Source organism: Podarcis gaigeae (genome assembly GCF_964106915.1).
Source record: "Podarcis gaigeae genome assembly, chromosome: 10".
Taxonomy (NCBI): domain Eukaryota; kingdom Metazoa; phylum Chordata; class Lepidosauria; order Squamata; family Lacertidae; genus Podarcis; species Podarcis gaigeae.
This window is the reverse complement of record NC_139686.1, coordinates 19,644,385-19,659,850: the sequence shown is the minus strand read 5'-3', so window position 1 is coordinate 19,659,850 and position 15,466 is coordinate 19,644,385. Positions and strand designations below refer to the sequence as shown.

At 43.6% G+C, this 15,466-nt stretch overlaps 1 protein-coding gene across 1 annotated transcript in view; it reads left to right on the top strand.

Annotated features, from left to right (window-relative positions):
• The window catches only part of TMTC1 (transmembrane O-mannosyltransferase targeting cadherins 1), a 144,695-nt gene that overhangs the window by 15,386 nt on the left and 113,843 nt on the right, over window positions 1–15,466 (top strand). The window contains exons 3-5 of the mRNA XM_083700118.1: window positions 2,225–2,298; window positions 7,222–7,398; window positions 8,843–9,049. Coding sequence (XP_083556244.1) covers window positions 2,225–2,298; window positions 7,222–7,398; window positions 8,843–9,049 — 458 coding nt within the window. The remainder of the gene's footprint in view (window positions 1–2,224; window positions 2,299–7,221; window positions 7,399–8,842; window positions 9,050–15,466) is intronic.

The window sequence follows — 15,466 nt, the reverse complement described above, 5'->3', positions numbered from 1 at the left end:
GGACCTTCCCTGATATCGATGTCAAGCTCACTGGTCGGTAGTTGTCTGGGTAGTTGTCTCCCTTTTGGAAGATGGGGACAACATTTGCCCACCTCCAGTCTGTAGGGACATCACCATTCTCCAAGAATTCTCAAAGATAATAGACAAAGACTGTGAAATTACATCCACAAACTCCTTTAGTACCCTTGGATGCAGCTCATCAGACCCTGGAAATTTGAATTCATTTAAAGTAGCTAGATGTTCCCTTACTACCTCTTTTCCTATCTTGGGCTTCAGCTCCCTCCTTACATCATTTATTCTGTTATCACCAGGTTGGGCATCACTTTCCTTTTGGGTGAAGACAGAGGCAGAGTAGGTGTTCAGTAGTTCCGCCTTTTCTGTTACCCAATAGCATTTCTCCGTGTTCCCCACACAGAGGACCTACCACTTGCATGTTCTTTCTCTTAGAGAGGTGCTTTTAATTTCTTGATTTTTGAGAGGGGATAACATGTTGAAATAACACAAATAAATTCATTAAGGAATTTGCCAGGTTTTGAGACTCGGGAAATGGCAGTAGTTCATGACAGTCAAAATTTATGTACGAACTGAGAATTGCCTAACCTTTTGTTGGTGAACTTTATCATAGTTAGGAATTACTGTGCTAGCCTATAGGGGAGGGCTTTATTTTTTAAAGACAATCTCTCTCTCTCTCTCTCTCTCTCTCTCTCTCTCTCTCTCTCTCTCCATATAGAGAGAGCGTTGTAGACTTGTACTGGATGAATCCACAGCATACTTTTGAAGCACATGGCTTCCTGCAGAGAACCCTGGGAACTGTAGTTTACCCCTCACCGAGCCACAACTCCCAGCACCCTTAGCAAACTGTGGTTCCCAAGATTCACTGTTGGGGGGGGGAGAACGTGTGTTAAATGTGCTTTAAATGTATTATGTGGATGTGTCCTTGTAGAGTTACGTCCATCTCTGAAGCGTGTGCATCTTTGCAAACTGCCCCTCAAGTTATTTTTATCCCTTGCCCTTCTTCCTCCTTCAGCTGACCTGAGGTAGCCTCAGGCCCAAACCACACCTTACATGCCTAGGAGTGCACTGGTAGCCTGGCAGCCTTTCTACTTGGCTAAGGAAAAGCTGTTTCCAGTGGGCAGAGACTCCAGTGGGCAGACTTTGGGCAGAGAAGGGGTGATGAAGGGGAACTGTGCCCAAAATTTCCCCATTCCAACCACTGGCTTCCTGTTTGCCTTACAGATGTTGCTAATCTGCATCTCCCATCATCCCTGGCCATGTTCCAGTCAACATCTGGAGGGCCACAGATTCCATGTGGAAGAAAAGGCCAAACTGAAGGGCACTTTGACCTGGGAAAAGAGGTTGTGGGCCTTCTTAGCACACTTCTCTGCTCAAAATAACAGCCCCTTCCAAAGCTGTATTCCTTAACAGCAACAGCAAACTGTCAGGTTATCAGTGCACACATTTGCACATTGTGTGTGCTTTCCCTCCCTTACACACGTGTGTTTGCCTTCCGTTTCAGCATGGATTGAGAGTTTACCACATGCTGGGGGTAAATTGGAGCTGAAATCGAGCCTCCGTATTTGAAAGCATACACCTCTGGTTACTTACGATGCGATGGGCAAGCAACAGGATGGATATTGCTGCTATGGCCTGCATACGAATTTCCAAGGGGTGTTTTGCTGATCACTGCTGGAGACAGAATGATGGAATGGATTGATCTTAGATCCAGAAATGCAATTCTTATCCACCACACACACACCTCCCTAGGGTGGGGTGAATCAGCCCTTTTAAGGGATGTTTGTGTGTCTGTTTCTAATGTAAATCCAATATATTTCTCAGTTTGAACTCACATTTTCCCTAAAACTCCTCTTGAAATAACTCATGTATTTTATTTATGTGTGCCATTTCTAGAAACGCTTCATTCATCCTTCAGGGCCTTGTTAGCCTAATTTGCATGCCATGGTAGCCAGGGCTAGGCAATTTGCTGCCCTCCAGATGTTGCGGGCTGCGGCTTATCTTATGGGAAAGGTGAGGCGAGAGGGGAAGATACAGAAAATGAACCTCTAGTTAAAACTAAGGCTGCAATTCTCACTACGTGCTTTGGGGAGTATGTCCTACTGCAGTCCTATGCAACAACATTAGTCATTGCTGTAGCTTTGAAAAACTGTATAGTTTCCTTATTTAATTACAATTCTAACAATGTTTCTCTTTTCCCATCCCTTCTTAGGTAACGGGTATAGTAGGCAGAGCAGATGTCTTGGCCTGTCTACTATTTCTTTTGGCTTTTCTCTCCTATAATAGGTATGACTCTTTGTTTTATGGTGTTCTTAAAAAAAGTGCTCTGTATTATCCCCCTCCACCGAGCTGCTTTTTCTTTAATTAATACAAAGGAAGAGGGTGGGAAGCACCTGCTTTTTCCAGAGGTGTTTACTGCTGTCCTGGTTATGTGGTATGGTACCATTTTGGGGGTGTGGAAAACTGCCCTGTACCAGTGCCTGTGGAGCAGAGAGAGGAAAAACCCATTTAGAGTTTCTTAAGCACTGTGAAGAATGCATAGAGCTCTCACACAGGCAGGCTTCCCTCTTCATTCCAGCTGTGGGGGGGAGACCTGTGCAAGCATCCCTTTGCACATACAGAGCTTTCTGCCTCAGCGAATCTGGGAAGGCCGGTGGGTCACTCAGGCGCCAGATGTGGCCTGGGATTCTAGCAGTGAGAGAGGCAGGAAGCAGAGCCTGCTCCCAGGGGAAATGGTGGGACAACAACAACAACAATAACCTCTCCTTGGAACTGTGCCTACAAATCACGGCACAGACAAAAGTGTGGATGAACTCTCAGCTAGGCTTCTCCTTTCCTTAAATTGTTTCCATTCCAACCAATTATTATAAGAACTGCTATTTAACTTTTTAAAAAATGGGTGCCTTCTTGGTTTCCCCATCCCACTCCTCTTCCCTCAGCATCCTTTTTTTCCTTTTGCTCTCTGTCTTCCAGATTGTAATGCCTGCGGGTCTTGGTTCCTGATTATATGCAAGCCACTTTGTGAGCCTTTGTGGCTGGGCAGTGGGGCTACACATATTTAAACAAGTTAGATAAACAAATTCCACGTCGGCATGGAACTGTTGTGTAGAATCATGCCACTCGCCTGAGACCCTTGAGTCTGTGGCTGAATTGGCAACATGATGAAATATCTAATAATCCTACTGAAGTGAAGGGTATTACATAGTTAAATAAATGAGTCCTGTAATTACTGAGAATGCTTCACAGAATCTCTGCTGTAAGCAACGAATCACAATTTGCATGCTCTTAAAACTATTTGTTTGCGGGCACTTAACAACAATGAAGACAAACGGCTTGCAGAGTGCTTACTCCCCTTTAAAACCTTTTTTATTTTTAACATCAAACACAATTGTGGTCAAGTTTCTAAATCTTTCCAGTGTATATAGAGAGACTCGGTGTCTTTGATGGGGATTCAGTTACTCTGTTAAAGTCTCACGCAAAACGTGCATTGTCTTAAGAGTTTAGAGAAGCTGAGCTGAAATCGGATGGGGATGAGTTCACTGAACATTTTCACATCCTTTGAAAAGTGTCCCCACTTTCCGCAATTGAGAGTAGCTTTAAAAGGGCTTCAAAGGCTCCTTCGGTAATGGTTTGTGTGGGCTCAAAATCTCATTCCAAGACCTTGGCAACTAGGCCAGTCTTCTGTTGATGGGAGCATTCAGATGTATGTTCAGTTACTCTTTAAAAAACTATTTGTCTTCATAGTTTATAGAAATGAGCTGAAATGGGCTGTACATGTGAATGTGGCAGGAAGGCAGGGGGAGGGAGTGCAGGGACATGGGAAGTTGCCTTATTCTGAGTCAGACCCTTGGGCCCATCAAACTCAGTATTGTCTGCATTGGCTAGCAGCAAATCTCCCATTTCAGGAAGGACATCTCTCCCAGTCCTACCTGGAGATGCTTGGGGAGTGAACCTGTGAACTTCTGCATGCAGAGCAGATGCTCTCCTGCTGCAGCACATCTGCTTTGCCCCCCCCCCCAATTTCCAGATTAGCCCAATGACGTCTCCTGCCTTCTGGAATTGGATTGTATGAGTGGTGGTTCTGTTACCACACTAGGGGTGCAACAGGACCAGGAATGTTTGCATGGTGCCCAAATAACCAGGCAAAGCTCATTCTGTTGCTGCATTGTGCTGGGAGCATAACAAGCAATAAAACTGCCTCTGTAGCACAGTACAAGAAGACAGGTAGCCTTGTCTGGTTGTCTTGGCAATGCAGGGAGGAGTTCCTTCACAGTGAAGCAGCCTTGCTTCGTTTACCCTTTGCTGGTGATACTAGGTCGCCAAATCTACTTGGCTACATAGCCCTTTGAATTGTGCTGTCATCTCCCTTCCTCACTACGTGATCCCTGATTTTGTCCTTAACCCTTCCATCTCAGGATGTCACCTGTATCGTTCCATCTATTTCCAGTGTTGAGAGGTGAGTGCTGATCCACATGTAACCAGAGTAGTACCACCCATGTACAAGGAGGGTGGATTAGCAGGCTTGGGAGAATGCCAGGGTCTGCAGAAACACAAAACACTATTAGAAACTCCCTCCCTGCCATGGAAGGGCCGTACCTCATTGATAGAGCATCTGCAGACCCCCCCAGGTTTAATCCTTGGCATCTCCAAGTGGAGCTGAGAATTTCTCCAGCCTCAAACCCCAGAGAGCCGCTAGAAAATACTAAGCTAGATGGACAAATGGCTTGACTTGGTATAAGGCAGCTTCCTATGTTGTTCCTGTATTCTTGAGAAATCCCAAGGCAGCCTAATGATGACTGAGCATATTTGGTGAGTGCAGAATGTTGACTGACTAATGGAGGAGACAAAAGAATGGGAAAGGGTGGTGGAGAAAGAATGCAGCAGAATATGCCTGGAATAGGGCGGCTGAGGCTAAAATGCTGAACTGGGACAGTCTACGCTGCAACATTATGTTGATGGTCCCTTTTGTTCTGTACTAAAAACTTAAACGTATAGGGTGGGATTCACCTAACCAGCCCCAGCAGCGGAAGGATTTGCATAATGGGAGTCTCTTCCTATGCTCCCCCATAAAAATGGCTCTGGTGGGGTTGGGAGACCCCCTAGAATAGCAGGCGGAGGAGGAGAAGGGGATTGCTCCATCTGTCAAGCTGCAATGCTTGTGCAAATGAAACAATTGGAAGAGTGCAGTATTAAATCACACGCTTTGTTTCTGACCACCACTAGATGTTCACATTGCTAAAGGTAAAGGTAAAGATAAAGACCCCTGACCATTAGGTCCAGTTGTGACCGACTCTGGGGTTGCGGCGCTCATCTCGCTTTATTGGCCGAGGGAGCCGGCATATCCGGGTCATGTGGCCAGCATGACTAAGCCGCTTCTGGCGAACCAGAGCAGCGCACGGAAACGCCATTTACCTTCCCGCCAGAGCGGTACCTATTTATCTACTTGCACTTTGACGTGCTTTCGAACTGCTAGGTTGTCAGGAGTTCACATTGCTAACTCCATCCTAAATAGACCACAGAAGTTTCTATAAATGAAAGAAGCTGTTGCAAACTCTTATTGTCCTTTGTTCCAGGAAATGTCATTGGAATAAAGTTAGTGGCGGTCAGTTTATATTCTTTTCCCGTCAGGAAATGCTTCCACTGGGTGGGGGCTCCCTAAGGAAAGGCTACAGGGGCACGCTAGATTTCTGATACGGAAGTGAAAAGCTGTCATAAGCCATGGATTTCTCTGAATGCAAATAGGGGCATCGTTCTACCCTTAACTATGATGAAAGCCCCATAGACCTGCCAGTTGGGCATTTGTAGTGACAACCAATTTAGGTTAAGTATAGGAAGTGACAATAAAGATTATACTGGGACATAGAAATCTGCCTTATTAAATCAAGTCAGACAGTTTCTCCCTCTTGCCCAGTATTGTCCCCTCTGAATTGGCAGAAACTATTTAAGTTCTCAGACAGAGATATCTCCCAGTACCTGTACCCTGGTGCTTTTTAACTGAGTGTGCTCTGGATTGAAGCCTTAAACTTGGACCCTGATGGCTGTGTTCTACCTCCACGGTTCTGAGTACCACTTGGGAGGGAACTGCAGGTGGAGAGAGTGCTGTTGTGTTCAGGTCCTGATTTTGGGATCTGGTTGGTCACTTCAAGAACAGGCTGCTAAATGAGATGGGCCAGTGGCTTGAAGCTTTAGGCTCTTATGTTCTAATGACCTTCTGCATGCAAACCATGTGTTCCACCACTGAACTGTGATGCCCATAGGTGTCCACAGGGGAGAGGGCAAAAGGAATGTAGTCTCCCACTACCCCTTGATGAACCATACTCTTTGGATCCCCCAGGTTTCTATCACTTGTGGAACATGAGATGTGAGGCTAAATAGCTTTATTCATGCATTCAAATAACATATGTAGTCATACTATGTGGAGGGGCGGGGGACTGCACATACAAGCCACACCCCCACTGCCCCTACTGGTTGTAGTTTAACCTTAGGTCAGGGGAAGTTCCAAAGAATGAATATCCCCCTGCTTCCTTTTTGGACCAAATACAGTTTGGAAGCTCAAGTCGCCTTAATTGTACAGTACCTGTATTCCAATAGGAAGGCTTGGGCTCACATGTACACAACTGTTTGGTGCCAAGGTGTATCTTGGGTAGGCACCAATTCATGGGCCTCCATAGGAATTTTTTTGGAGAGGGGGGCAAAGTAAAACACTGAAAAGGGAAACAGGCTAGTTTCTCACATAAAATGGGATGAATAGTGCCTGTACATTGGTAGTGGGAGGGGGAAATCTGTGGGCAAATGTAATTACACAATAGGGCTATTGTGTAGTTGCATTTGCCCAATGTGTGATTGCATTTGCCCATATTCTTCCCACCTATTGCCCGTTGTTGATTGTATGCTCCTTGGGGGAGGAAAGAACATGTGCAGGCTGTCTGTGTAGCTCTATAAGGAACCATATGTCGTCTTCTCCTTTTACGATAACTCCCTTTTTTGCCCATTCTTCTTTTTGCCTTATCGCTCTGCTTATTTAACAGAAGCACGTTGTTGTTCTTCAACTTTGCTGATGCAAACAGTCTTGTTTATTAACAGTGTACCAGGGAGGGGGTTTTATAACTTAAGGGAATGAAATCTGCTTAATGGACAAATAGGAAGCAAAATGCATTTGCCGTTTGGTTTTTTTGAAGTAATTTCTCCCATATCCATTCTGCCTTGCAGGAGTGTGGATCAGCTTTATGTTGGGGAACATTTCCCCCCCACTGCCTCCCCCTCCTTTTTGCTGCTTAGTTTATTTCTTGGGACCTGTGCAATGCTGGTGAAGGAAACTGGGATCACCGTGTTTGGTGTTTGCCTGGTGTATGATGGCTTCTTGCTTTCTCAAAATAGACTCAGAATGTAAGTAAACATAACTTGCATGTTTAAGTCTTTTGGCTATATCTATCTTGCATAGAAGCACACAAAATGTACCAGCTCATAAATACGTTCAGTACATGGGTGTCCACAGTGGGATGACCTAGGGCAGTTGCCATCGCTGGATCAGCCAGAATTTCCAGATTCCCAACTTACATTTTTTTAAACACAGGAAGTTTATAGTATTTGTAAAACTTGAGATTTGAGGCAAGTAATTCCCCCCCCAGTGCAATGGGGCTTCCCCCTTTCTCTCTTTGTGCACTGCCCCAATGTCCCTCCCCAGTTGGTTCTAGGGGATGTCGAGAGAACCCCTAGAACAACACAGGATGGGGGGAGGAAATAGAGAAATGGTTAGTGTTGAACTGGGTCCAAATAAATTTGGGTTCAAATCCCCACTTAACCACACATAGTTACTGAGTCACCTTGCTCAGTCACTGTCTCACTGCCATACCTACCTCACTAGGATGTTGTGAGAATAAAGGTTTTGGGTGGCTGGGGGGGGGGGGGAAACCCATCTATGTTGTCCCAAGCTACCTGGAGGAAAATATTAGCTAGTTTTCACAGTGTTTCCATTTGGACAGAATCATCCCTAAAAACCTTAGAACTTGGTTGTCTGATATGTATTTGGGACTGTTCAGTGAAAATGGTTCTTTCCTTCCACTGCTTTCCTAGATGGGCTCCTTGCATTGACAGATGCTAACTATTGTGTTTTATTGCTTTGATAACATTATATAGCTGCCACATCTGTATTGTGGAGCTTCCAAGAATTAGGCTGTGTGGCCCAGGTGTGGCACAACTTTATATCCATGCTAACATCATCCAGCATGAATGCTGCAGTTTATAGCGCTCAGTATTTTATGTCTATACTTCTTCCCTGGCACTCTTTATTGAGATGGATTTCTCCATCCAAATAAAATAACCTAGTTACACTGATAACAACACTTAAGATCGATAATGGAAACAGCACCAACAGCTGCAACAGACATCAAGCCATTAGAGCAGCAGCAAATGTACAAGCTACAGCGAATCATAAAGTATATAATTGTATACATACACATTTGTAAATTTATATTAAAGTGAATTAAATTTTTGCTGGGTTGTGATCAGCTAGGCTCCACTCAGTTCCACTGGAATTAATGGACACTCGTTAGTAGCACTGACATTGAGCACAAGCCTGTTTCATAGAACTGTCAATTTATCCCAGGTGTGGGGAATGTATTTGATGCCTTTCTGCAATTCATTTTCAGCCTTAGAGAATGACTCAGAGGAGCACTCTTGTCACGCCATCTGAGAAATGATATTGGGTGTGGGATCATCCTAACACCGCTTTTTACACAGGTGGAACCAAATAAATGCTGTAGGTAGCCCCCACTTGATGTATGTGGAAACCTGTATGTTAATAAAAAGCTTCGATTCCTCTCTCAATTAGGAAAAACGGAGGGCTGCACCAGAAGATTCCTCGGCCTCCTTCAGCTTCTCTACACGCTTCGTTGCAATTTCCGTCATCCAGCAGGGAAAATGGGAAGCACCGCGTGGCTCACAAGGGGACGTGGAACTCCTGCCACCCGGCATCGCCTGAAGAACAGCAGCACAACGGCCTTTCTGTCTTGAGCAAAGTTGTGAGGGCTGTGCTAAGGTACTATATTCAAACAAATCTTTGGAACTTGGAAGTGCACCCAGCTGCTTTTATCAGAATATCAGGTGAACATGGGTTTGTGTTCCCCATATCATGCCTTTTGTTCATTTGGCCTAGTCTTCGCCAGCCTGATGTTGGTGGACTCCCAACTCTCCTCATCCCCAGGCAGCATGGCCCAATGGTTTGGGGAGGGATCAATCTTGTCAACTTTGCTTTCTCTCTGTTTCCCATTTTTCCAGTCTTAAGTTTAGCTCTCCTCATTTTTGCACCAGTTTACAATTTTGTTTAAAAGTCTGAATAAAAATTCATATACATTTTCTTGCACATTTAATCTAAAATACACATTTTTGTATAGTGTTTTGCCTAACACACACATTTTTGCAAGCAATATACAGTGGTACCTCGAGTTAAGTACTTAATTCGTTCTGGAGGTCCGTTCTTAACCTGAAGACCACTTTAGCTAATGGGGCCTCCTGCTGCCGCCGTGCCGCTGGAGCACGATTTCTGTTCTCATCCTGAAGCAAAGTTCTTAACCTGAAGCACTATTTCTGGGTTAGCGGAGTCTGTAACCTGAAGCGTATGTAACCTGAAGCTTATGTAACCTGAGGTACCACTGTAATGCGTTTTTGTACGTCATTTTCACCAGTGTAGGAAATTTTGTGTGCACTTACCCCTAATAATATGTTTTTTGTGCACATTTATTGTTCTCGAAGCTGCAATGCAAAATTTGAAGAGGTACAAATTTTGAAGGGGAGCTGCATTTTGGTTCGTGTGTTGGTTTGAGAAGTGTCAATTAGATTTGCATTAAAATGTGAGCCAGACTGATTTATCCCCCGTCGTTAATCAGGGATGAAGGGAGTCTCAAGGGTGCCTGGTTGGAGAAACCTGCTCTTAGGTCATTCGGGTCTATTCTGACTGGCAGCGGCTGTCTAGGGTCATAGGCAGAGGTCTCTCCCATTGCCTTCTACCCAAGCCTTGGTACCTGGAGATGCCAGGCATTGAATTGTGGCTCTCCTACACAGCATAACTTAGTTTCCTTTCTCCCCTCTGTTTTGCAGGGGAGCCAACGTCCCAGTGCAGTTTCACCAGCATACCTAGCTTTCAAGTGAATGTGGTATTTTGGGTGAGGACCATTTAGCAGGTTGCGCTTTAAGGATATAACGCACCGGGTGCCATGCTGCAGGGGGTGCCACAACAATGCTGTAGAATGGAGTCAAGAGGCCAGGGGATGCCAAATTTTAGTGTCGCGTAGGGCGCCTCTGAAATTTGAGAGCTCAAAGTCTGCCACTGCACTTAGGGCCCTTTCCTGCAGAGATGAGTAAAGCAACTTCCCCTAGGTTGTGTCACTAAATGGCAACTTGCGAACAGGAAATAAGGGCTTTGTGTCACTTCTGTTTTTCCTCTCTGGGTGGAGCACAGCGTCCTTCTACTAAGGATTTATGTGTATTGCTTTCTATGTTTCCTTACCCATCTGCTGGTAATTGAGTTGTGAATAAGTCTTATTAGCCATTATCCCTTTTTAATCCCTCCTTAATAGGGCACAGTGCTGTTAATTGGATATGCTTGTTTCCTGGTGTTGTGTTTCATTTGCCAGGTGATCTTTTCCTTGAAACGCTGGACTTGTTGATTAGGGTAGTGACTACTGCGGTATAACTATGGGGCCAAACCATGTGTGGAGAGTTTGGCTAAGCAGTCATAGCAAAATAAAGCAAGGGTTTGTGCTACAAGTGTACACTCAGGCAGACACTTCTGAAAGGAGTAATGTGACAAATTTCCAGGCCACAGGGATGCAAACAGCCCTGACTGATTTTACAGTGCATCTATACCGTGTCTCTCTACAGCAGCCTTTCCCAGTCTGAAGTTTTGGCCCACAGCTCTTATCAGCCCCAGAGAGGCCAGGTGAAGGTCTTTTTTACCCTGCCATACTTTTATGTTTTATGTTTCAGTGCATTCAGATCTGGTTACAAATAGTTTCCCCATTTGCTGGATTTTAGGCTGGGTTTTTTTTTTGGTTAATTTTTATTATGGTCACTTTTTAGGTTTCTTTTTGGTACTATCTTATGTTGGGCTGTGAGTTTTTATATAATTTTTGTATTGTGATTGTTTTACTGATTGAATTGTATTTCATTTTTTTGTACATTGCCCAGTGGTCTTTGGTTGCTGGGCAGTCCGGAAATGTATTCTTATTCTCATTGCAGACATAATGTACATAACAGGCATAACATTTTCTTATGTCCATGTGTTGGCAAGCTAGTCATACAAAGGAGTTAGCAGTTGGACTCTCGATATAATCAGATTTCAGCATTTGTTCTGAAAGAGTTTCTGCATCCAGAAGTAGTACAGCTAATTTTACTGATAAAACTTCTGCCCATGTAGTTCTGCTGTATGCTTATGCAAGATGTCAGCAATATCTGCTACCTTGGGTCTTTGTGTTCTGGAGCAGTTAAGAAACAACTAGAAAAGTGTTAGGAACCATAATGCTCCAGGTGATCCATAATGTAGCTTTTGGCATTTACTCAATATTTGTAAAACAGACAAACAAACAAACAATCAATCAAACAAACAAACGAACAAAAAACCTATATGGTCCAATGCAAGTGTTTGTTTTTAATTACAAACTTCGTTGAATTTTGTTTTTAATTGCCAAACACAAAGTGTTGTCTTCCAAAGAGAAATATATGCACATATGTTAAGACTTTTATGCAGTCATCCACATGGCATCAAAACCAACTTGGAAAATCTTTTACATTACATTTTCATCTCACACCCACAGGGTATACTTAAGTCTAAGGTGTTAAGATAATTTCTCCATAGTGGCTGCTGTGACTGAGACAGAATGGAGATTACTGTACTATTGTTAATAAACAATATAAACTGAGACCATACAGAGCCAAACCCAGCTTTCTTTGTTCATCCTCTTATCACCCAACGAACATTAAAAAAATCAAAACCAGCAATAAACTAAAAACACATTGGCAGTCTAAATATCTCAGTAGGCTTGTCTAAACAAAAATGTTTTTAGCAGGCCCTGAAAAGAATGCAGTGAAGGTGTCTGCTTGATATCAATAGGCAGGGAGTTCCAAAGTGTCGATGGCACTACAATAATAGGTTGGTTTATTACAGGTATTGTGTGGTGCCTGTAACAGTGCCAGTTGTGCAGGACCAATCCCATCAGGAACTCCAGTCTTCGCCTAGCACGAGATTCTGTGTTCTGCTATGCAAGGGAGTCTACTTAGCCCTTTAATGAAGACTTTTAAACTTGGTTGAGCACCTTTTTGAAACATTTGCCTTTATAAAAAATAAAAGAAAACTATTCACCACCCTTTGAAAGACTGACAGCTTTATGGAGGACTGCTCATAGTTAAATGTTGTATGGAAGCATGGTTTTCTAATGAGAACTAAAATGGAGAGCGAGGTAGGTTTAACTACCATTTTGTGATTTTACAAATCTCCCCTGTACAGTCCTCCAATTATCAATTTGTAGTTAAGTTCTGCAAAGCCATGGTGAGTGCACTTGATATCCTCAACGTTTAATTTAACACAAAGCTAATAACCTGCTCTTGTCTTTTCTGCCTTATAAGAAGTTGTTATATCTATTTATTGCAACAGGGAGTTTGGGTTATGTGCAACTATGGAAGAGAGATGAAATTATCAAACTTGGAAAAATACATTAAAAATTGCACGATCAAAACATCAAATAAAAAAAATGAGTGAATCAAAGTTGGTTTAGATGTTTGCAGTATCTCCATGTCAAATGGATTGTTTACTCAGATGTTAAAAATAACAGCTTGTTATTTGCAAGGCCCTAAAGTAAACTTGCAAATAAATCTACAAAAATTAGTAGTCCATAAAAAAATTATAACTCAACTGCTCTCACATACCTGTGTTAGTCATTTAAAGGGGAAAACCCACCTTGGCTTTTGAAAACCTTCCCCTACATAGTCACCTGGAGCCTATTCTTGCCAAGTGAATTTACAAACCTCTGCTAATGAGATATGTGTGGTGGGTTTTTTTTGGGGGGGGGGTAGCCTGTAATGTTTAATTTTTTAATCTATTAGACTGCATTCATTGTAATCTTTACAGAAAAGCAGCATTCAGATGCAGTGAATGTAATTATTGGCAAATCCTTTAATGAGCTAAAAAGATATCTCTGATTAATTGGGCAGCAGATTAAAAAGAAACTAACATAATAACTTATTAAAATTGTAGATTTTCAAGAACTATATTAACAAAGGCACTTAATCTTCTTTTTCTCTCATAGACATTGTCTCTCCCCCTGCACCCCCCAGCCCACACACAAAAGAAGAATGTCTTTTCTGAGTTGGTGCCTAAAACAAAACATGTATACGTGACCTACAAGCAAATTATACTTCTTGCTTCAGGTCTAGCTGTTCCCAGACTTTCTTCAAAGTGCTAGTCGTTATTTTGAAAGCTTTTAAAGTGGTTTAGGACCAAGATACTTAAAGAACAATCCCACCCCAGATAGGAATCTGCTTGTCAGCTAAGACAGGGGTGAGTAACCTGCAGCCTGACACCCTTTCATGTGTGTAGGAAGGAGGAAAACAGGGGGAAAGGGGGTGACAGAGATAAAGGGATAAATAGGCACCACTGCGGTGGGAAGGTAAACGCCGTTTCCATGCGCTCTGGCACTTGTCACAGTGTTCTGTTGCTCCAGAAGCTGTTTAGCCATGCTGGCCACATGACCCGGAAAAGCTGTCTGTGGACAAACGCCGGCTCCCTTGGCCTGAAAGCAGAGATGAGTGCTGCACCCCATAGTCGAATTTGACTGGACTTGAACATCCAAGGGGTCCTTTAGAGCCAGTGTGGTGTAGTGGTTAAGAGCGGTAGACTCGTAATCTGGTGAACTGGGTTCGCTTACCCGCTCCTCCACATTCAGCTGCTGGGTGACCTTGGGCCAGACACACTTCTTTGAAGTCTCTCAGCCCCACTCACCTCACAAAGTGTTTGTTGTGGGGGAGGAAGGGAAAGGAGAATGTTAGCTGCTTTGAGACTTCTTCGGGTAGTGATAAAGCGGGATGTCAAATCCAAACTCTTCCTCTTCTTCTTTACCTTTACCTGTGTTGGAAGCAGCTTTCTACAGGGTTTGTCCATTGGTCCATCTCACTCAGTACTGTCCGTCTTGACAGCTTTTTTGGGAAGATACCAGGGACTGAACCTAGGATTTTCTGCTTGCAAAGCATTTTCTCTCCCATTGAAACACAGCCCTTTTCCATGGCATGCTGTGCTTGTTTTTAGAAGAGAACCTAATACAATCTTGTTTCTGTTCGGGGATTGTTGTGTCATCTGGGGCAGAAAGTGTTTCATTGTTTCCTAGATTTTATTTTATTTGGTGGGAATATCTCTACCCCCCCCCATCTCAATCCTCCCAAAAGAACGGGAAATTTATCTTGGAAATTTGTGGTTTGCGTTAACATCATTGGATTCTTTCCTTGTTATAAAGTGCAGATTTATAGCAGGGAGTGGCTATTTTATTTTAAACGTAACCAGCAGACTGCATAATAGGCCTTGCTGATCTATGAGGAGAGGGTTTTTACAAGCTCCGGTCAGGAAGTTAAATGTTGGAGGGCTCTAAGACAGCTGTCTCTATTTCATCGTTATTCCCTGCATTTGCAATTCAGCTGCGTTTGATGGATTCTGTGTGCGCTTCCAAGGTCAATAGGACCAGATTGTTTACACTGGAGTTTTTTTGTATGGGTGCCAACACACACACACACACACACACACACACACACGAACGATGCTCTGATTCTTGCTCCTCTACTAATACCAGCCCCAGCAAAAAAAAATAGCAGGAGAAAGAGATCTTGAAATGTTGGAGGAAGCAACACAGCTGTGAGCCATTTTGCAATTAAAATTTCAAGACCTGCGATTTTCGCCACCAGATATTGGTGGCCAGAAATAAAATAGCATGGAGGGCTCCACAGAGCATCTAACTCATCTGAATAGATTATTTGAAGCATTGTCTAATATGGGGTGGGAAATCTGTGGCCTTCCAGATGTTTTTGGATGCCAGCTCCCATCAGCCCCAGCCAGCCAGTGATCCCTCAGTATTTGGGAAGCTGCAGGTTTCTCACTCCTAGTCTGACAGAAATTTGTCACAAGAACTTCTCTACGTTTTTTCAAAAAGTGAGTTGCGTCTCCTCGGTTGTTGTCTTCTTTGGCAATCACTCGTAGCTGAGTAAGATTGTCTTCCATGAACACAGTTTTAACAGTGAGTCTGTAAGTGGCTGTGGAGGCCAGTTCTGGGGATCCACACATCCTTCCACAGTGGGGACATTGGTGCCTGGGCAGGAGTTGATCATGGTGAGGGTTTGCCAAGCGTGCCTTCCTCTTAGCACATTTCTCCCTTTTGTTCTGAGTTTGAGTGTCTTCAAAGCCCATGACACCTTTGGTAAA